The sequence below is a fragment of the Ranitomeya imitator genome, chromosome 5 (genome assembly GCF_032444005.1).
Source record: "Ranitomeya imitator isolate aRanImi1 chromosome 5, aRanImi1.pri, whole genome shotgun sequence".
Lineage (NCBI taxonomy): Eukaryota > Metazoa > Chordata > Amphibia > Anura > Dendrobatidae > Ranitomeya > Ranitomeya imitator.
The window spans coordinates 34,742,750-34,766,043 of NC_091286.1; the positions used below are offsets into that span (position 1 = coordinate 34,742,750).

The window sequence follows — 23,294 nt, forward strand, 5'->3', positions numbered from 1 at the left end:
AGCTGTATGAGGATGGTGATGATAGTGTGGGAGCTGTATGAGGATGGTAGTGATAGTGTGGGAGCTGTATGAGGATGGTGGTGATAGTGTGGGAGCTGTATGAGGATGGTGGTGATAGTGTGGGAGCTGTATGAGGATGGTAGTGATAGTGTGGGAGCTGTATGAGGATGGTAGTGATAGTGTGGGAGCTGTATGAGGATGGTAGTGATAGTGTGGGAGCTGTATGAGGATGGTAGTGATAGAGTGGGAGCTGTATGATGATGGTAGTGATAGTGTGGGAGCTGTATGAGGATGGTGGTGATAGTGTGGGAGCTGTATGAGGATGGTAATGATAGTGTGGGAGCTGTATGAGGATGGTAATGATAGAGTGGGAGCTGTATGAGGATGGTAGTGATAGAGTGGGAGCTGTATGAGGATGGTGGTGATAGAGTGGGAGCTGTATGAGGATGGTGGTGATAGTGTGGGAGCTGTATGAGGATGGTGATGATAGTGTGGGAGCTGTATGAGGATGGTAGTGATAGTGTGGGAGCTGTATGAGGATGGTGGTGATAGTGTGGGAGCTGTATGAGGATGGTGGTGATAGTGTGGGAGCTGTATGAGGATGGTAGTGATAGTGTGGGAGCTGTATGAGGATGGTGGTGATAGTGTGGGAGCTGTATGAGGATGGTAATGATAGTGTGGGAGCTGTATGAGGATGGTAATGATAGAGTGGGAGCTGTATGAGGGTGGTAGTGATAGTGTGGGAGCTGTATGAGGATGGTGGTGATAGAGTGGGAGCTGTATGAGGATGGTGGTGATAGAGTGGGAGCTGTATGAGGATGGTGGTGATAGAGTGGGAGCTGTATGAGGATGGTGGTGATAGAGTGGGAGCTGTATGAGGATGGTAGTGATAGTGTGGGAGCTGTATGAGGATGGTGGTGATAGTGTGGGAGCTGTATGAGGATGGTAATGATAGAGTGGGAGCTGTATGAGGATGGTGGTGATAGTGTGGGAGCTGTATGAGGATGGTGGTGATAGAGTGGGAGCTGTATGAGGATGGTGGTGATAGAGTGGGAGCTGTATGAGGATGGTGGTGATAGAGTGGGAGCTGTATGAGGATGGTGGTGATAGAGTGGGAGCTGTATGAGGATGGTAGTGATAGTGTGGGAGCTGTATGAGGATGGTGGTGATAGTGTGGGAGCTGTATGAGGATGGTAATGATAGAGTGGGAGCTGTATGAGGATGGTGGTGATAGTGTGGGAGCTGTATGAGGATGGTGGTGATAGTGTGGGAGCTGTATGAGGATGGTGGTGATAGAGTGGGAGCTGTATGAGGATGGTAGTGATAGTGTGGGAGCTGTATGAGGATGGTGATGATAGTGTGGGAGCTGTATGAGGATGGTGATGATAGAGTGGGAGCTGTATGATGATGGTAGTGATAGTGTGGGAGCTGTATGAGGATGGTGGTGATAGTGTGGGAGCTGTATGAGGATGGTGGTGATAGTGTGGGAGCTGTATGAGGATGGTAGTGATAGTGTGGGAGCTGTATGAGGATGGTGATGATAGTGTGGGAGCTGTATGAGGATGGTGATGATAGAGTGGGAGCTGTATGAGGATGGTGGTGATAGTGTGGGAGCTGTATGATGATGGTAGTGATAGTGTGGGAGCTGTATGAGGATGGTGATGATAGTGTGGGAGCTGTATGAGGATGGTGATGATAGAGTGGGAGCTGTATGAGGATGGTGATGATAGTGTGGGAGCTGTATGAGGATGGTGGTGATAGTGTGGGAGCTGTATGAGGATGGTAGTGATAGAGTGGGAGCTGTATGAGGATGGTGATGATAGTGTGGGAGCTGTATGAGGATGGTGATGATAGAGTGGGAGCTGTATGAGGATGGTAGTGATAGAGTGGGAGCTGTATGATGATGGTAGTGATAGTGTGGGAGCTGTATGAGGATGGTGATGATAGTGTGGGAGCTGTATAAGGATGGTGATGATAGTGTGGGAGCTGTGAGCTGATGCCAGTACTCGGGTGATAATTAATTCCTCCACACCTACAAGTGTTGATCTCACGACCGCAGCTTCTAGGTTAAAGACTTTGTTTATAAATAAAAAAAAACATTGATAATAATGAATTTTCCTATAAAATGAGAATGCGACTTGCTTCTACCAAGGAACTTTGGAGTGCCTCAATTGAAACCAGGGGTAACATTTCTCCTTGCGGAGAGTGACATGTCAGGCCTGACATGTCAAGGTGAGGAGACTTTTAAGCTGCAATGCTCCTCTGGGAAATCTGAATATTGCCTCACGAGTCTCCTCACCATGGCATGTCAGGCTTGTCAAGTTACTCTCTGCCAGGAGAAACATTACTTCTTGGATCCCGGTCAGACGCCTCTCACCAAGCCAAACCAGATCTCACACTTTGCACTGATGAGGAGCAATATCCCCAAACACAATGTCTGCAAATTGAGATTTTGGCTTTTATCGTAAGTGATGTGACAAGGCTCGTTAGAGAGTCGATATTGAGTGTTAGGATCGCTACCTCCTATAGGTGGAACTAGAGTTCTAGTCCTCTTCCTCTCTGAAGAGACAATTTGCACATTTATAAAAAGGCATGGCTACACAAACGCGTCGAGCGCCAGTAATTGTCTATTGGACAGTGGTGGCACTTCTGAGCCCTAGTCTCGAGTGTGGTGGGGGTCCCAGCAGTCAGACCCCTCCTATGAACAGGTGATAACTTGGTAAGTTGAGACATCCCAAATGATTTCATAGAATAACGCTGAATCTCTAAAAATCATTCATCTAAATACGAAGCGACAGATGTACAGAAACATTCGGACAGATTCGCCATTGGAAAACTCTTGGAAGGTTGCGTTATGGCCACTTTGGAAACACACAAATGTCAGTGCACCTCACCTTGGGAAGCAGAGTTGCGTTCCGGATCCTGTCCACCATGTCCTTCCCTTCAGGGTGGACTTTTGCCACGTGAGTCCACATTCGTTCCCAGGTCTGACTGTCAATGGGGAACCCGCTCTTGTTGACGTAGAAGAGCGCGCCCACCTCTTTGTCCTCTTCTTCCGAGTAGCCCCCCGAGCTATTCCCAGAGGCGCTGGCTGGGGCTGGTGTAAGAGAGGAGGCCAGGGGACGGTCATGCAGGCTCCGAGAACGGATGGGCTTACTAGTCTTAGTCCCCACATTCTGGTGATGGCAATGCTTACTGTGAGCCCGGAGGAAGGTGGAACTAGAGCCCGTCATGGTGAGAGAATGCTCCAGTCACCACTGGTGGAAGGATTAAAATGTCCCAGGGAGTATAATGTCCGTTTCTGATCTCAAGAACTTATCCACAACACATTAGGAAGGCACGGAGACAACAGTCACATCCGGGAGACCTACAATACAGTAAAAAAAAAGGGGAAAAAATACATATAATTAATGATTATATATATATATATATATATATATATATATATACACACACACACACACATGTATTACTATATTTATAAATCATATTATATATTGCATTTTTGAAATTACTTTCTAATAGTTTCCTGTATAGTAAATGTACTAAACCCAATAAGACCAATATTACATTTTTCCCAAACTCGTGAATGGTGTATTTCCAAATCTGATGCATTCTCCAAATTTAAAAAAAAAAAATAATTAAAAAATTTAAAATAGTATTCCAAATACTAATAATAAAAAAGCAAAGCGTACCTGTCATTTCAAGTGAATTACAATATTTCTGATTATTATACAACTTGCATTTTTCACCAGTTTTCCACTCTGCAGGCTATATTTCTAATGGTCAGTTGTCTCTCAGCTAGTGGGTGGAGACTAACTGTCATGATGTCTCCCATACAAAGCACAGCACACAGAGAGGGGACTCCTGCTCTCCTAGCTCTAGGTAGAACAAGCAGGGGCAGTATCAAGAAAATTATACAGCAGTACTCAGCAGTGTAGCTGTGAATCCAGCAGTGACGTCAGATAAACTCATACTATAAAGCAGCAGGGCCTGTGCGTTTCTCTCCCCCTCTCTTTCAGTCTTCCTTCTCCTTACTGCATAGACTTTAGAAGGCAGCTTTAATCTGACCCCTCAGTGAGCTGACAGTCTGTGCTGTTTTACCCCAAACAGATTTGAGCTGTTTTTTTTTTTCAGAGTGAATTATGAGATTAGGAGGAGGAGAGAAATAGCTCATGCCTGGCATATTTCTCTGACAAGAGATAGCCTTTAACAGCCAATGATGCTGGGTTTCTATCAAAGGCTTTTTGTGCTTTTTTTTGTTGTCCTGCCTTTGTATCCATTAGATTTTTTGTAGGAAAACGCTCATTATCTGTATCTATCTGACACTCGCTCAGTGACTATGCTGGTCTCAAGAAATATCAGAATTGTCAATAATTCTGAGAAGAATTTTTACATCTATGGAAAATGTAACAAATGCAGATTTGCATTTCCAGAACAGCGCCTCCTCTGTCCATGGCTGTGTCTGGTATTGCAGCTATTTAAATTGGATTAGACAAAGTCTATAACACTGTTTTTAGTTTAAATACAGGGTTTTGGTTTTTTTTATAGTCTTGAACAATCCCTTTAAAAATATAAGTTTGCAGGACATGAAAACCTGTCAGCACATTGTGACAGTGCCCTGCTTTCACCATCGCCCTTCAAATTTAGGAATATTATAAAAATTGGAATAAGACAATTACGATATTTAAGAAAACAACGTTTAAGAAAAAATAAAAATAAATGTGGAATCGCAGGATACACCAAGAAAAGAAATCTCTTCTTGTAGCAAATAAAGCGAACCAAGAAGAAAAGAATTTCAAGGCAATGGCTGTAACTAAATAAGACAGAACACTACAGTATTCCAAAAATAAGACCATTGTTACTGAAATAGGAAGACTGCTATTAACCCCGCGACTCCTGGGGCAGCTATTCATACACAGAAGCGGAAGATCTACGCTGGAAAAATAGTCCTGGCATCTAAATAATAAATGTACCGTACTCACACAAATGCAGTCTAATCCCAGAAAATGCTGAACTTCCATTCATATAAAAGAGCTACTTCCCTAGTTCTATAGAGTGCACAAATAATCCCACCAAATACACTGTGGACAAATAATACACCCATCTATACTGCATGCACATAATAGCACCACGTAAACCATACACACATAATACCATCATATGCACAAATAATGCCGTCATCTACCATATATAGTCCACAAATAATACCACCATCTATACTGCATGCACATAATAGCACCATGTAAACCATGCGCACATAATACCATCATATGCACAAATAATGCCGTCATCTACCATATATAGTCCACAAATAATACACCCATCTATACTGCATGCACATAATAGCACCATGTAAACCATGTGCACATAATATCATCATATGCACAAATAATGCCGTCATCTACTGTATATAGTCCACAAATAATGCCGTCATCTACCGTATATAGTCTACAAATAACACCACCATCTATACTGCATGCACATAATAGCACCATGTAAACCATGCGCACATAATACCATCATATGCACAAATAATGCCGTCATCTACCATATATAGTCCACAAATAATACCACCATCTATACTGCATGCACATAATAGCACCATGTAAACCATGCGCACATAATACCATCATATGCACAAATAATGCCGTCATCTACCATATAGTCCACAAATAATGCCGTCATCTACTCTATATAGTCCACAAATAATACCACCATCTATACTGCATGCACATAATAGCACCATGTAAACCATGCGCACATAATACCATCATATGCACAAATAATGCCGTCATCTACCATACATAGTCCACAAATAATGCCGTCATCTACTGTATATAGTCCACAAATAATACCACCATCTATACTGCATGCACATAATAGCACCATGTAAACCATGCGCACATAATACCATCATATGCACAAATAATGCCGTCATCTACCATATATAGTCCACAAATAATGCCGTCATCTACCGTATATAGTCCACAAATAATGCCGTCATCTACAGTACATACGGTAGTCCACAAATAATACACCCATCTATACTGCATGCATACATACTAGCACCATGTGATATTTCAGTTTTTCTTTTTTATTAAATTTGCAAAAAATTCTACATTTCTGTTTTTTCAGTCAAGAATCGGTGCAGAGTGAACATTAATGAAGAAAAAAATGAACTTTTTTGAATTTACCAAATGGCTGCAATGAAACAAAGAGTGAAAAATGTAAAGGGGTCTGAATACTTTCCGTACCCACTGTATATCATGCACAAATAAGAACACTGTATATACCATGAGTAAATATTATCAATGTATGCAAAAATAACAAAAAAACCAATACCATCATCTAGGGTGTCAAACACAAGGTGCCGGAGGCTGCCCTCAGGCACTGTGGACCCCTTGACGATCACGGCCCAGTCCAGGGGCCACTGATGTCAGCGCATTGTTTCAGCTGAATGTTCGTCCTTCAGTTGAAGACAAGCACTCGGGTCAGCAACAGCAATGCCAGCCACCGACCAATCAGAGCCCAGCAGCCGTTATTGGCGCATGACGTCATTGCCATACGCTGGCACGCTGATGTCATATGCTGGCCTCTGATTGGTCGGTGGCTGACATTTGTATTGCTCTGCAGAGAGCTATAAAACTGTACCATAACCCATACGATGAATGCCGATTATAAAAATAAAATAAACACAGCAAAAATGTTCCAAAAAATGATCAAAAGGTGTACGGAGAAAAAAAGGATATCACTAAAAATTTCACTTTTTTCCTAAAAGAAAGTGCCCCCCCCCCCAATAAAAATTTTTTCTTATGTGCCGCCCATATACCCAGCAGAGATTGCGACCCCTGATCTATACTGTGTACAAATAACACCACCATCTATACAGTCCAAAAATAATACCCCAATCTATACTGCAAGAAAATAATACCACCATATATACCATGAACAAATAATAACACCATATATACCATGAACAAATAACACCACTATATAAACCATGCAAAAATAATACAATCATATGGAGCTCTGGCAAAAATTAAGAGACCACCACATCAGAACCCTGTCATAGCGCCTCTCCTGCAATGTCAACTCCGTCTCCGGAAAATAATCTCTGATAGAATAATGAAGGCTGCAGCTGATCAGCAACCACTGATTGGCTGCAGCAGTCACTGGGAGATTAGTATGTGGTTTTATACTTTACGTAAGGGGGGACTATAGTGAGTAAGAAGGGGTTAATCCAGTAGTGGACAACCCCTTTAAAGCTCAATCTTTCCGTTACATAGTCCCAAATCCCCTGCAATGACACAATTGCTTGATAAAATTCTGACAGTCAAAAGTCACCACTAGGGGGAGCTTAAGAGCCGACTGCATACACTGCATGTTTATTTTACCTGCAGTCATAATAATTTAACCCTTCATCTATGCAGGGGGTTTGGAGCTCAGCATCAAAAACTAGAGCTCCAGCCACAACAAGGATATATCAGGAAATAAGAAAAGCTTTATTTCTGGCCAACACCATGGCCCATAGATCACAGGAATATATTGGTGGTCTCGTCGCTATTAAATGCAGTACGATAAGTGACTACTGGCCCAGAAGACTATAGAAAATCATGCAGAATAGTATTCAAAATAATTACGGTAAGCCAAAAGGCCGCTGACATTTTCCATCTTCGCTCCATGATTTCCGGCAATTGGCTTTATGTTATCACGTCTGATTTCTATTTTAACCTTTACAAGATGGCCTCTGAACAATGAATCACACGGCAAGGAGAGCGAAACGCGTCTCAGTTTTTTCTTTCGCCAAAGTGTATATAGTATGAATAGGATTCAATAAATCTGCTCCGGCAGCTGTGCACGGACCGTGGTGGCTGCAAACCTGAAACGGGACGCGTCTGAAGGAAAACAAACCTACACTACCGTTCAAAAGTTTAGGGTCACTTAGAGATTTCCTTATTATTGAAAGAAAGCACAGGTTTTTTTTCCAATGAAGCTAACATTAAATGATTCAGAAGTACACTCTATACATTGTTAATGTGGTAAATGACTATTGTAGCTGCAAACGTCTGGTTTGTAGCGCAATATCTTCATAGGTGTATAGAGGCCCATTTCCAACAACCATCACTCCAGTGTTCTTATGGTACTTTGTGTTTGCTAACTGTGTAAGAAGGATAATGGATGGTTAGAATACCCTTGAAAACCCTTGTGTAAGAATGTTAGCACAGCTGAAAACAGTTTGGCTGATTAGAGAACCTATAAACCTGACCTTCCTTTGAGCTAGTTGAGAATCTGGAACATTACATTTGTTGGTTCCATTAAACTCTCAAAATGGCCAGAAAAAAATAACTTTCATGTGAAACTCGACAGTCTATTCTTGTTCTTAGAAATGAAGGCTATTACATGCGAGAAATTGCCAAGAAACTGAAGATTTCCTACAATGGTGTGTACTACTCCCTTCAGAGGAGAGCACAAACAGGCTATAACCAGTATAGAACGAGAAGTGGTAGGCCGCGCTGCCCAACTGAGCAACAAGACAAGTACATTAGAGCAAGACAAATACATTAGAGTCTGTAGTCTGAGAAATCGACGCCTCACAGGTCCTCAACTGGCAGCTACATTAAATAGTACACGCAAAGGGGGCGTGTCCTAGCTGGCCATGTGAGTGGAAGCAGGGAAGAGTGCTCCTGCTGCCATAAGGACAAAAATCCTGCTTTAACCCCGATTTTCGGGTAAACTCACCTAAATCCGGCTGGCTGAAGGTCCGGAGAGTGCAGCGGTGCAGAGCAGCAGGTCCGGAGTCGGCAGCGATGACCAGGAGGCGGCAGAAAGACGCTGGCACCAGCGGTGCAGGAGCCAGCCAAGATGGCTCCGATGCTAGGAAGGACGCCGAGAAGGAGAACGCCGCATGTCAGCGGCGCATGGAGGTGGCCGCAAAGCTGCAGCAGTATGCCAGAGTGGAGGCTGCTGAGGAGGCAGAACCAGGATCTGGAGCTGACCAGGAGGAGGAGGAAGCAAGCACAGCCGAGCAGCATGAGGTACAGAGGGGGAAGGAGAGAGGCAGCATGGCTGGGGCTAGTGGGGGACCTGGAGGCATATCACAGGGAGAGGAGCCGACTCTTAGAGATGTTATCACACTGATCTCTTCATGTCAGCAATCCCTGAACTCCTTGGCCCAGCAGATGCAGGAAGTTAAAGGGGACACGGCACAGATTAATGCGGCTCTGCAGAAAATGGACAAACGTATAGGAGTGGTGGAGGAGAGGGTGAGCACGGCAGAAGATCACATAGTTAAGCTACAAAAAGCTGAAAAGAAGTTTGCCCAAGCAATAGCCGGGCTCGCTGCCAAAAATGAGGATCTGGAAAATAGATCCAGAAGAAATAATATACGTATAGTGGGGCTGCCTGAAAAGACTGAGGGGAGAAATCCCACAGAGTTTGTGGAGAACTGGCTGCTGGAGAAGATTGGGAGCACAGTGTTGACAAAAGTCTTTGCTGTTGAACGGGCTCATAGGGTCCCGCCGCAGCCCCCTGCCCCAGGAGCAAATCCCCGTACCATGCTTGCTAAAATACTGAACTACAGGGACAGAGACATTATCCTCAGAAAGGCTAGAGAGATGGAGGATCTGACGGCTGGAGGTCAGAAAATCGCCATTTATCCGGATTATTCCGCTGCAGTTCAGAAGCAGCGGATGAAGTTTACTGGAGTCAAGCGGCGACTGAGGGAGCTGGGAGTGCAGTACTCAGTGATGTTTCCCGCCAAGCTGAGACTGGTGGCTTTTAATAAGACCCACTTTTTCCTGACACCGGAGGACGCTACCCAGTGGCTTGATACTCATGAGAAAAAACTTAAGGGAATGGGCGACTGACATTTCGGCGAGATCCAGTTGGGATTTGTTTTCTCTGTCGATGGAGGAGAGTTCTGCGCTCGTTAGCAATGGTTAAAGAGTTGAGCAACTGTTGGGGGTTTTGCTGGGCCATATTGAAGGAATGGCCGGAGGGGACAGTACCAACTACTAAGTACGGGGGAGGAGGGTTATGCTGGGTACTGTGAACTGGTTTGGTACTTTTTCTATATGTTAATATAAGTTGAAATGTTAAGATACAATAAAGTGAAAGTTGGGGGGGAAATTGTGATTGCTATGGCAGCGGGACGCGAATGGAGAGGGTTAAGTAAGGGAGAGTGTTCGCAGTGGGCAGTGGAGCCCCACTCTTGATGAGAGGAAGAATGCGTTATATTGGGGGGGTTAGGAGGGCAAGTTGGGAGGGGGCAGGGGGGGTGGGAGGGTTGGGGCAGCTCATACTTGGGAAATTGGATACTTTAAGAAATGATGAGCCACATGATGGGAGATTGTATTAAAATATTGAGTTGGAATGTGAGAGGTCTGGCGGATAAAACACGGCGGGCGGCAAGTCTGCAGTATGTCCGAGAACAGAAGGTCTCAATGATATGTTTGTTAGAGACACATTTAGTGCGGGAGAGGGTGAACATATTGAATAGGCGCTGGATACAGAGGGCGTATCATTCTACTTTCTCGACGTATTCTAGGGGTGTGTCTGTGTTAATACCTGCGGGGGTGCAGTATGAGGAGGTAATGGTAAAAGAGGATGTCGATGGTCAGTATGTGGTGGTGAAATGTAAAATGAATGGAGTATTGATGTGTATAGTGGCAATGTATATTCCGCCCCCATACTCAAGCAAGAAGATAAGAGAGGTGCTGGAGAGGGTAGAGCGCTGGGGACCGTTACCATTACTAATTATCGGCGACCTTAATAATATATGTGATGACTTTTGGGATAAGAACAAAAACCCCCAGAATAGGACGGCGGGACATACCACTACGTTTGGGACTTATGTCGGGGAAGTGGGCATGGTTGATTTATGGAGAGTTAGGCATATCGGGGAAAGGGCGTATTCATGCTACTCACCAGCTCATGGTACGCTGTCTAGGATTGATCTGGCACTGGGTAACCGATTACTAGATACGATGGTAAGGGACGTGAGATATTTACCTAGGGCTCTCTCAGACCATAGTCCAGTTGAAGTGGAATTTCGATCAGTGGGGACACGGAACGGGAGCAGAAGGGAGTGGAAAATTCACCCTAATTGGCTACACAGTATAGACTTGGAGAAGATTAAGAAGGAATTGGTGGAATTTTTTGAGATAAATGAGGGTAGCGTAGATGTGCTTACTGTGTGGGAAGCCATGAAAGCGTACTTGAGAGGGCTGTTGTTTAGGGATATTAGCAGGTGTAAGCGGAAATCGAGAGAGGCAGAGAGGCTGGCGATAGATGGGCTGAGGGTGGCTGAAGATGAGATGGTAATAATGGGTACTTTGGAGGCTGGGAGGAGGTTAAAGGCAGCTCAAAGCCAGCTAGAGGCGGTCTTGCTGAGTAAGGCTGAAAGGAAGAGGGAATTCATGAATTTGGCCTATTACCAGGAGGGTGAATCAGTGGGTCATTTGCTGTCGCTGGTGGCATCTGCCCAGAGAAATACTTCCTTTGTTCACTCTTTGGTGACTGGGAATGGTGTTGCTGTTTCTGAGACTTCAGAGATTTTGGAGACTTTTGCAGATTTTTACGCAGACTTATACTCCTCTCGGGTAGATGGGTCAATGGAGGACACGGTGGCGTTCCTTGAGGAGTTGGAGCTCCCGAGGCTGAGTGACACAGCTAGGGAGGATTTGGAGGCTCCCATTACGGAGGAGGAACTGGGACGGGCATTGCAGTCGATGGCTAATGGGAAGGCGCCTGGCGTAGACGGATTTCCTGCCGAAATTTATAAAAGCTTGGGGGAAGTGTTGATCCCTAAATTGAAGGCGGTCTTGGAAGAGGCTACGAATGGTGGAAGGCTACCGGCATCTATGCGGGAGGCCACAATAGTGGTGATTCCAAAGGAGGGGAATGACCCGACACAGCCGGATTCATATCGGCCAATTTCTTTGCTTACTATCGACGTTAAACTCCTGGCTAAGGTGTTGGCGATGAGGTTGACAAGTGTTATTTCTGGCCTGATACACTCAGACCAGTCTGGCTTAATGCCTGATAGGTCAACTGCGATTAATCTACGAAGGCTGTATATGAACTTGCAACTCAAAGCCGATAACTGTGGCCAGAGAGTTATTGCATCTTTAGACGCTCACAAGGCGTTCGATAGTGTGGAGTGGGGGTATCTCTGGCAGGTGTTGCGAAGAATGGGGTTTGGACCGCAGTTCATATCATGGATTCAATTAATGTACTCGATGCCGATGGCCAGGGTTAGGGTAAACGGGGAGTTGTCACGGACCATACAATTGGCTAGAGGGACGAGACAGGGGTGTCCGCTTTCCCCCCTTTTGTTTGCTCTGGCGGTGGAACCACTGGCCGCTACGCTTCGACAGTCTGATGAGATGACGGGGTTTAAATATAGGGTGATTGAAGAAAGGGTGGCGTTGTATGCAGATGATATTTTGTTGTTTCTGGCTGACCCGGTTGCATCCTTGGAGGGAGCCATTGGGATTATTGAACGATTCGGATCAGTGTCGGGACTTAGGATAAATTGGAGTAAGTCTATCTTGTTTAAGGTGGACGATGTGGATGGGGAGCCATTGGAGGACGGGCGACTGGAGGTGACGAGTAAATTTAAGTACCTGGGAATATGGGTATCTATGCCGGTCACTGACTATATACATGAGAATCTGACTCCAATCTTGGGTGCCCTCAAGGCAAAAGCGGATGCATGGCTTAAGCTACATTTGTCTGTGGTAGGCAGGGTGAATCTTATCAAAATGATTCTGATGCCGAAAATACTGTATATTCTTCACAATGCGCCGGTTTGGATACCACGTGGGAAATTTAGACAGATCAACTCTCTGTTTAGGAATCTGATTTGGGGGAGGCAGCATCCGCGTATCAAACTGGAGACACTTCAGCGACCCAAGGATGATGGGGGTCTGGCATTGCCTAACCCTGAGTTGTACTTTCTTGCAGCCCAGAGTCAGCATTTAAGGGGCTGGGCGCATGAGGGGTCATCTGGGGCAGTACAGCGGTTGGTGGAGGTGGTGACAAAAAGGCGGCCAGTGGTGCAATGTTTGGAGGATGGATCCTTGGAGAGTTTGGGGAAGCTATATCCGACTTTGCTGTTGATACGCAAGCTGTGGAGTAGATTGAGGCACATACGTGGGATCACGGACTTGACTAGATACTCGCCGCTATGGCATAATAACAATCTGAAAGAATTTGAGGCATTGGGGGTACTGATAGAGTGGTTGGGCAAAGGGATTCAGTATGTGTATCAAATAATTGAACAAGGTGAACTGAAATCATTTTCCCAATTGCAGGCGGAATTTGGTCTTGGGTCTGCAGGGGAGTATCAATATTTGCGGATGAGGCATGCCTTTGGAGCTCAGAGTAGGAACGGAGGTATTAGGATTCAAAGGGATATAGTACTGGAGTATGTGTGTAATGATGGGACGACTGGAGGAGTCATATCCACTCTGTACAGGGATCTGTTGCACACTTTTCTATTGGGGTTTCCAATAATGGCAAGAGCTAAATGGGAAAGGGATTTGGGCCCAATAGATAACGAGACTTGGGAGTCGGTGTTGGAATGGATCCCAAGACTGTCGCTGAGTGAACCGTATAGACTGTCACAGCTCTATGTGATACACAGAGTTTATAGGTCTCCGATGGTGCTATATACGGCAGGATTGCGTAATGACTCTGAATGTCCGAGGTGTAGGTCTACGGATGCAGACATTTTCCATATGATGTGGACATGTCCGAGGTTGGCTGCCTTCTGGGTGGTAGTTTTGAGTCGTATGGAAGGTGCGTATGGATGCACGGTGCCAAGGGATCCAGTTGTCTGTTTGTTGGGATGCGTGGATGAGATTGGAGTAGATAAACACCTAAAGATAGCTATAGCCAGATTGTTGTATATGGCTAGGAAGGTGATAGCTAGAAACTGGATTAGGGAAGAGCCGCCGTCAAGAGGAGAGTTCCTCCAGTATGTGAAACAGGGCCTGACACTAGAAAAAGGGATTTATAAGAAGAAAGGGAAAACTGAAACGTTCAATAAAATGTGGTCTCCATGGATTGCTATGGGATAGTAATGTGAAGTGTGCCTTATACGAATGGTTGAGGGATTAGATACTCTATTGTTTTAATGATGGTAGTAATTAACAAGATGAGCTGCTTTGTGGGGTGGGGGTGGGGGGCTTTGGGATCAAAGGGGGCTGTTTGAAGGGGGAGGGGGGGGAAATACTCTATATTGAAAATGTAAATGTAACATGTTAATTGCCTTGTTATTCTTAATAAAAATTTATTTGAATTAAAAAAAAAAAAAATAGTACACGCAAAACGCCAGTGTCAACATCTACAGTGAAGAGGCGACTCCGGGAAAAAGATTAATTTGGGCAAAACAACAGAGACATTGGATAGAGGAAGATTGAAAAAAAGTGTTACGGACAGGTGAATCCAAGTTTGAAGTGTTTGGATCACACAGAAGAACATTTGTGAGACGCAGAACAACTGAAAAGATGCTGGAAGAGTGCATGACGCCATCAGTCAAGCATGGTGGAGGTAATGTGATGGTCTGGGGTTGCTTTGGTGCTGGTAAAGTGGAAGATTTGTACAAGAGAATAGGGATTTTGAATAAGGAAGGCTATCACTCCATTTTGCAACTCCATGCCATACCGTGTGGACAGCGCGGGATTGGAGCCAATTTCATCCTACAACAGGACAATGACCCAAAGCACACCTCCGAATTATGCAAGAAGTATTTAGGGAAGAAGCCGGCAGCTGGTATTCTATCTGTAATGGAGCAGCCAGCGCAGTCACCAGATCTCAGCCCCATTGAGATGTTGTGGGGGCAGCTTGACCGTATGGTGCAAAAAGTGCCCATTAAGCCAAACCAACATGTGGGAGGGGCTTCTGGAAGCATGGGGGGAAATTTCTCCAGAATACCTCAGCAAATTAACTGCTAGAATGCCAAAGGTCTGCAGTGCTGGAATTGCTGCCAAGGAGCATTCTGTGACGAAAGCAAAGTTTGAAGGAGAAAATTATTATTTCAAATAAAAAAATTTTTTTCGAACCTTGTCAATGTCTGGACTAGATTTTCAATTCATTTGGCAACTCATATGATTAATAAAAGTATGAGTTTTCATGGAAAACACAAAATTGTCTGGGTGACCCTAAGCTTTGGAACGGTAGTGTCTGTTACCCATGGGAATTAACTATTGGGGTCATTTAAAGGGAGATTCTATCGAAATAATTTATCAGCTACACACATAAAGGTACTGGGGTCCAATCTCTGGGGATCATTATGAGAATGTGGGCACCAGAGTCCCCTGTGTGGATGAAGCAGTTGGACACAAGTGCGAGCATCGCTCCATTCACTTCTATGAGACTGATGGGGAAAGAGAATTGATCAGTGGTTGCACTTATGCACTAACACTCCAACTACACAGGAAACTAAGGGGTCCCAAGAAACTGAGCCCCAACCGATCATTCATTTATCATCTGACCTGTGAACAGTTCTATTTTGTGGATTACCCCTTTAAACGGAACCTGTCACTAGTGTCATGCTGCCCGAAACAGGGGCGGCATCAATCAGAGATTAGTTGTGTGATTGCAGCCAGGAACATTTTAGAGAATACATAGAAATCCCGCCCTGCTGCTAATGACTGACAGGTCTGTCCCTATATACACACCAATGGAAGACAACTGGGAGACATGGGAGAGACCTGTCAATCAACCGGAGCAGGAAGGGGCCGGCCGGTAATCACTGGAGTAGTCAGGTCTCCCTATAGTTCCTGTAAAATGTACGCGGAATTGTTCGGCTCTGAACCAGCTGTCTGGTTCCCTTTAAATATCATTCCCCAGTGTGACATCGTCCTCAGGATCTCTCCGTATGGCTCTGACACACAGGGTGGGGTTCCCAGTAACTGATGGGGATACAAGTCTTGTCTGAATACCTTGTAAGGGTTTGTGCATGCAGCGGCTTTTGTAGGCAGATTCTGCTTGGAATCTGCCTGAAGAAGCTGCAAAAAATGGACACAAAGCAAAGTAATGTCAAAACATGTTCTGTGTTATGTCAGTTCAGGGTTCGGTAACCTTGGAGAGAGGAAAATAAGCGACGTTCATTCTCTGGGCGGATTCCGCTGGAGGCCGCCGGCTCTCTGAGCTACAGTATAGAGCGAAAGCTGCAGCAAAAACCACGACAAAACCTCCGGAAAATGACCGCCGGCGTTTACTGAAGATGTCTCACCTGGGGAAGCTGGGCCACCACACCGGGGAATATAATGCCATGGGCTATATCCTGACACCGGAGAATATAATGCCATGGCACATATCCTGACACCGGGGAATATAATGCCATGGGACATATCCTGACACCGGGGAATATAATGCCATGGGCCATATCCTGACACCGGGGAATATAATGCCATGGCAGGGCCATATCCTGACACCAGAGAATATAATGCCATGGGACATATCCTGACACCGGGGAATATAATGCCATGGGACATATCCTGACACCGGGGAATATAATGCCATGGGACATATCCTGACACCGGGGAATATAATGCCATGGGCCATATCCTGACACCGGGGAATATAATGCCATGGGACATATCCTGACACCGGGGAATATAATGCCATGGGACATATCCTGACACCGGGGAATATAATGCCATGGGCCATATCCTGACACCGGGGAATATAATGCCATGGGCCATATCCTGACACCGGGGAATATAATGCCATGGGCCATATCCTGACACCGGGGAATATAATGCCATGGCACATATCCTGACACCGGGGAATATAATGCCATGGGCCATATCCTGACACCGGGGAATATAATGCCATGGGCCATATCCTGACACCGGGGAATATAATGCCATGGGCCATATCCTGACACCGGAGAATATAATGCCATGGGCCATATCCTGACACCGGAGAATATAATGCCATGGGCCATATCCTGACACCGGAGAATATAATGCCATGGGCCATATCCTGACACCGGAGAATATAATGCCATGGGCCATATCCTGACACCGGAGAATATAATGCCATGGGCCATATCCTGACACCGGGGAATATAATGCCATGGGCCATATCCTGACACCGGGGAATATAATGCCATGGGCCATATCCTGACACCGGGGAATATAATGCCATGGGCCATATCCTGACACCGGGGAATATAATGCCATGGGCCATATCCTGACACCAGGGAATATAATGCCATGGGCCATATCCTGACACCGGGGAATATAATGCCATGGGACATATCCTGACACCGGAGAATATAATGCCATGGGACATATCCTGACACCGGGGAATATAATGCCATGGGACATATCCTGACACCGGAGAATATAATGCCATGGCACATATCCTGACACCGGGGAATATAATGCCATGGCACATATCCTGACACCGGGGAATATAATGCCATGGGCCATATCCTGACACCGGGGAATATAATGCCATGGGCCATATCCTGACACCGGGGAATATAATGCCATGGGCCATATCCTGACACCGGAGAATATAATGCCATGGGCCATATCCTGACACCGGAGAATATAATGCCATGGGCCATATCCTGACACCGGAGAATATAATGCCATGGGCCATATCCTGACACCGGAGAATATAATGCCATGGGCCATATCCTGACACCGGAGAATATAATGCCATGGCACATATCCTGACACCGGGGAATATAATGCCATGGGCCATATCCTGACACCGGGGAATATAATGCCATGGGACATATCCTGACACCGGGGAATATAATGCCATGGGACATATCCTGACACCAGAGAATATAATGCCATGGAACATATCCTGACACCAGAGAATATAATGCCATGGGCCATATCCTGACACCAGAGAATATAATGCCATGGACCATATCCTGACACCAGAGAATATAATGCCATGGGCCATATCCTGACACCGGAGAATATAATGCCATGGGCCATATCCTGACACCGGAGAATATAATGCCATGGGCCATATCCTGACACCGGAGAATATAATGCCATGGGCCATATCCTGACACCAGAGGATATAATGCCATGGGCCATATCCTGACACCGGAGAATATAATGCCATGGGCCATATCCTGACACCAGAGAATATAATGCCATGGGCCATATCCTGACACCGGAGAATATAATGCCATGGGACATATCCTGACACCAGAGAATATAATGCCATGGGCCATATCCTGACACCAGAGAATATAATGCCATGGGCCATATCCTGACACCAGAGAATATAATGCCATGGGCCATATCCTGACACCGGAGAATATAATGCCATGGGACATATCCTGACACCGGAGAATATAATGCCATGGGCCATATCCTGACACCGGGGAATAGAATGCCATGGGCCATATCCTGACACCGGGGAATATAATGCCATGGGCCATATCCTGACACCGGGGAATATAATGCCATGGCACATATCCTGACACCAGAGAATATAATGCCATGGGACATATCCTGACACCAGAGAATATAATGCCATGGGACATATCCTGACACCGGGGAATATAATGCCATGGGACATATCCTGACACCGGGGAATATAATGCCATGGCACATATCCTGACACCGGGGAATATAATGCCATGGGCCATATCCTGACACCGGAGAATATAATGCCATGGGCCATATCCTGACACCGGGGAATATAATGCCATGGGCCATATCCTGACACCGGAGAATATAATGCCATGGGCCATATCCTGACACCGGAGAATATAATGCCATGGGCCATATCCTGACACCGGGGAATATAATGCCATGGGCCATATCCTGACACCGGAGAATATAATGCCATGGGCCATATCCTGACACCAGAGAATATAATGCCATGGGCCATATCCTGACACTGGGGAATATAATGCCATGGGCCATATCCTGACACCGGAGAATATAATGCCATGGGCCATATCCTGACACCGGGGAATATAATGCCATGGGCCATATCCTGACACCGGGGAATATAATGCCATGGGCCATATCCTGACACCAGAGAATATAATGCCATGGGCCATATCCTGACACCAGAGAATATAATGCCATGGGCCATATCCTGACACTGGGGAATATAATGCCATGGGCCATATCCTGACACCGGGGAATATAATGCCATGGACCATATCCTGACACCGGGGAATATAATGCCATGGCACATATCCTGACACCGGGGAATATAATGCCATGGGCCATATCCTGACACCAGAGAATATAATGCCATGGGACATATCCTGACACCAGAGGATATAATGCCATGGGACATATCCTGACACCGGAGAATATAATGCCATGGGACATATCCTGACACCGGAGAATATAATGCCATGGGACATATCCTGACACCAGAGAATATAATGCCATGGGCCATATCTTGACACCGGAGAATATAATGCCATGGGCCATATCCTGACACCGGAGAATATAATGCCATGGGACATATCCTGACACCGGGGAATATAATGCCATGGGACATATTCTGACACCGGGGAATATAATGCCATGGGACATATCCTGACACCGGGGAATATAATGCCATGGGCCATATCCTGACACCGGGGAATATAATGCCATGGGACATATCCTGACACCGGGGAATATAATGCCATGGCACATATCCTGACACCGGGGAATATAATGCCATGGGCCATATCCTGACACCGGGGAATATAATGCCATGGGCCATATCCTGACACCGGGGAATATAATGCCATGGGCCATATCCTGACACCGGAGAATATAATGCCATGGGCCATATCCTGACACCGGAGAATATAATGCCATGGGCCATATCCTGACACCGGAGAATATAATGCCATGGGCCATATCCTGACACCGGAGAATATAATGCCATGGGCCATATCCTGACACCGGAGAATATAATGCCATGGCACATATCCTGACACCGGGGAATATAATGCCATGGGCCATATCCTGACACCGGGGAATATAATGCCATGGGACATATCCTGACACCGGGGAATATAATGCCATGGGACATATCCTGACACCAGAGAATATAATGCCATGGGACATATCCTGACACCGGGGAATATAATGCCATGGGACATATCCTGACACCAGAGAATATAATGCCATGGGACATATCCTGACACCGGGGAATATAATGCCATGGGCCATATCCTGACACCGGGGAATATAATGCCATGGCACATATCCTGACACCGGGGAATATAATGCCATGGGCCATATCCTGACACCGGGGAATATAATGCCATGGGACATATCCTGACACCGGGGAATATAATGCCATGGGACATATCCTGACACCAGAGAATATAATGCCATGGGACATATCCTGACACCAGAGAATATAATGCCATGGGACATATCCTGACACCGGGGAATATAATGCCATGGCACATATCCTGACACCAGAGAATATAATGCCATGGGACATATCCTGACACCGGGGAATATAATGCCATGGCACATATCCTGACACTGGAGAATATAATGCCATGGGCTATATCCTGACACCGGAGAATATAATGCCATGGGCCATATCCTGACACCGGGGAATATAATGCCATGGGCCATATCCTGACACCGGAGAATATAATGCCATGGGCCATATCCTGTGGGGTCTCCAGCGACTAGGATTAGATTTACTTTATGAGATCAATTAGACAGGATGCAAAAGAATCATTGGGGAGGAACATCCTGGGCCACCCACTCCAACCAAAAATGAGGGTCTCTAAATCCAGAAAATCTCAGAACAAATGGGGGCAACTGAAAAAGTATCACTTTCCTGACTGGATTCCAGAAACCAGCAGAATAGTGAGTGCAGCTCTGGAGTATAATACAGGATGTAACTCAGGATCAGTAATGTAATGTATGTACACAGTGATTGCACCAGCAGAATAGTGAGTGCAGCTCTGGGGTATAATACAGGATGTAACTCAGGATCAGTAATGTAATGTATGTACACAGTGACTGCAGCAGTAGAATAGTGAGTGCAGCTCTGGGGTATAATACAGGATGTAACTCAGGATCAGTAATGTAATGTATGTACACAGTGACTGCACCAGCAGAATAGTGAGTGCAGCTCTGGAGTATAATACAGGATATAACTCAGTATCAGTAATGTAATGTATGTACACAGTGACTGCACCAGCAGAATAGTGAGTGCAGCTCTGGGGTATAATACAGGATGTAACTCAGTATCAGTAATGTAATGTATGTACACAGTGACTGCACCAGCAGAATAGTGAGGGCAGCTCTGGGGTATAATACAGGATGTAACTCAGGATCAGTAATGTAATGTATGTACACAGTGATTGCACCAGCAGAATAGTGAGTGCAGCTCTGGGGTATAATACAGGATGTAACTCAGGATCAGTAATGTAATGTATGTACACAGTGACTGCACCAGCAGAATAGTGAGTGCAGCTCTGGGGTATAAACCAGGATGTAACTCAGGATCAGTAATGTAATGTATGTACACAGTGACTGCACCAGCAGAATAGTGAGTGCAGCTCTGGAGTATAATACAGGATATAACTCAGGATCAGTAATGTAATGTATGTACACAGTGACTGCACCAGCAGAATAGTGAGTGCAGCTCTGGGGTATAATACAGGATGTAGCTCTGGATCAGTAATGTAATGTATGTATACAGTGACTGCACCAGCAGAATAGTGAGTGCAGCTCTGGAGTATAATACAGGATGTAACTCAGGATCAGTAATGTAATGTATGTATACAGTGACTGCACCAGCAGAATAGGGAGTGCAGCTCTGGAGTATAATACAGGATGTAACTCAGGATCAGTAATGTAATGTATGCATACAGTGACTGCACCAGCAGAATAGTGAGTGCAGCTCTGGAGTATAATACAGGATGTAACTCAGGATCAGTAATGTAATGTATGTATACAGTGACTGCACCAGCAGAATAGTGAGTGCAGCTCTGGAGTATAATACAGGATGTAACTCAGGATCAGTAATTTAATGTATGTACACAGTGACTGCACCAGCAGAATAGTGAGTGCAGCTCTGGGGTATAATACAGGATGTAGCTCTGGATCAGTAATGTAATGTATGTACACAGTGACTGCACCAGCAGAATAGTGAGTGCAGCTCTGGAGGCAGACATATATAATGTTCAACCTGTGCAGCTGTTCAGGAACATGATAAGTTATTGGAGGGCTAATGATCCAGATACAATTCCCGTACAGGGCCGCACCGCTATCTCCCCTCCCCCCTCTCTCTGATACAGGATGTAAGTCCACATCAGTATACGTAATTAGCCTATTTGCTATAATATAGTAAGGAGAAGCTGAGGGTTTGGGGTTTTCGTCTATAGGCAAAAGACCTGATGGTCTGAGGCCAGAAATGTTCTTTGTGGTTATCTTCTAAATTCTCATCATCAGCAAGTCTAGTGGAGTTTTTTTAAAGGGAATCTGTCACCACTTTTTTGGGCTACCAGGTAAAAATACCATTCAATGTAGTGCCCCCTATGCTTTACACAAGTACTTTTGAAATTCACCGCAAGGAATGCGTAGAAGCAAGCGAGGAGGGGGGAGAGACGGACGCAAAGCCACGCGCATCGGACCGGACCGACCATATTAACATACAGCGCGGGAGGAATAAAAAAGGTATTTATGGATCATACGTGGGGAGTCGGGGGGTATCAGGAGTACTTGGGTAATGCATAGGTGGTATTTTTACCTGGTAGCCCAAAAAAGTGGTGACAGATTCCCATTATCCGGCCTTAGTACGATCCACAATAGCTCACACATATACACGCGCGCGGCATTATACAGCGCTGTCAGCAGTGTCCATATCTGTCATTACTGCAGTTAATGGGATCCACATGTGTCTCAGCAATACAATGAGCTGTAGCCTATAGGACACCACAGAAACCTGATCCGTTCCCGTAGATCCGTAACACAACTCCGCTGCTATTCAGGGATTTCATTATGGCCGGATACAGGATCACAGCTGCAGCGGATTAACCCTCGATGCTGACTGCATGAAAATAAGAACCGGCGATGTGGCACAATCCTGCCCCAACCCAACATGGAGCCCATCCACCGACCAGTCCTTCACCTAGCAATAAAGGGAGACCATGGACCAGCACAGCTGATGCAGAACATCTTGTAACGCAGAATTATCAATAATCCAACCATTATATTAAGAATATATTATATATGCATGTGTGCAGGTCACAAGTCAGGAGCAGCTACATATCTGAAAGGCTGCCCACTTTATATGGCACCGGGATGTAC

At 45.5% G+C, this 23,294-nt stretch overlaps 1 protein-coding gene across 1 annotated transcript in view; it reads right to left on the reverse strand.

Moving 5' to 3' along the window:
• The window catches only part of VASH2 (vasohibin 2), a 94,588-nt gene that overhangs the window by 61,500 nt on the left and 9,794 nt on the right, over positions 1–23,294 (reverse strand). The window contains exon 2 of the mRNA XM_069768515.1: positions 2,895–3,367. Coding sequence (XP_069624616.1) covers positions 2,895–3,233 — 339 coding nt within the window. The 5' untranslated portion in view covers positions 3,234–3,367. The remainder of the gene's footprint in view (positions 1–2,894; positions 3,368–23,294) is intronic.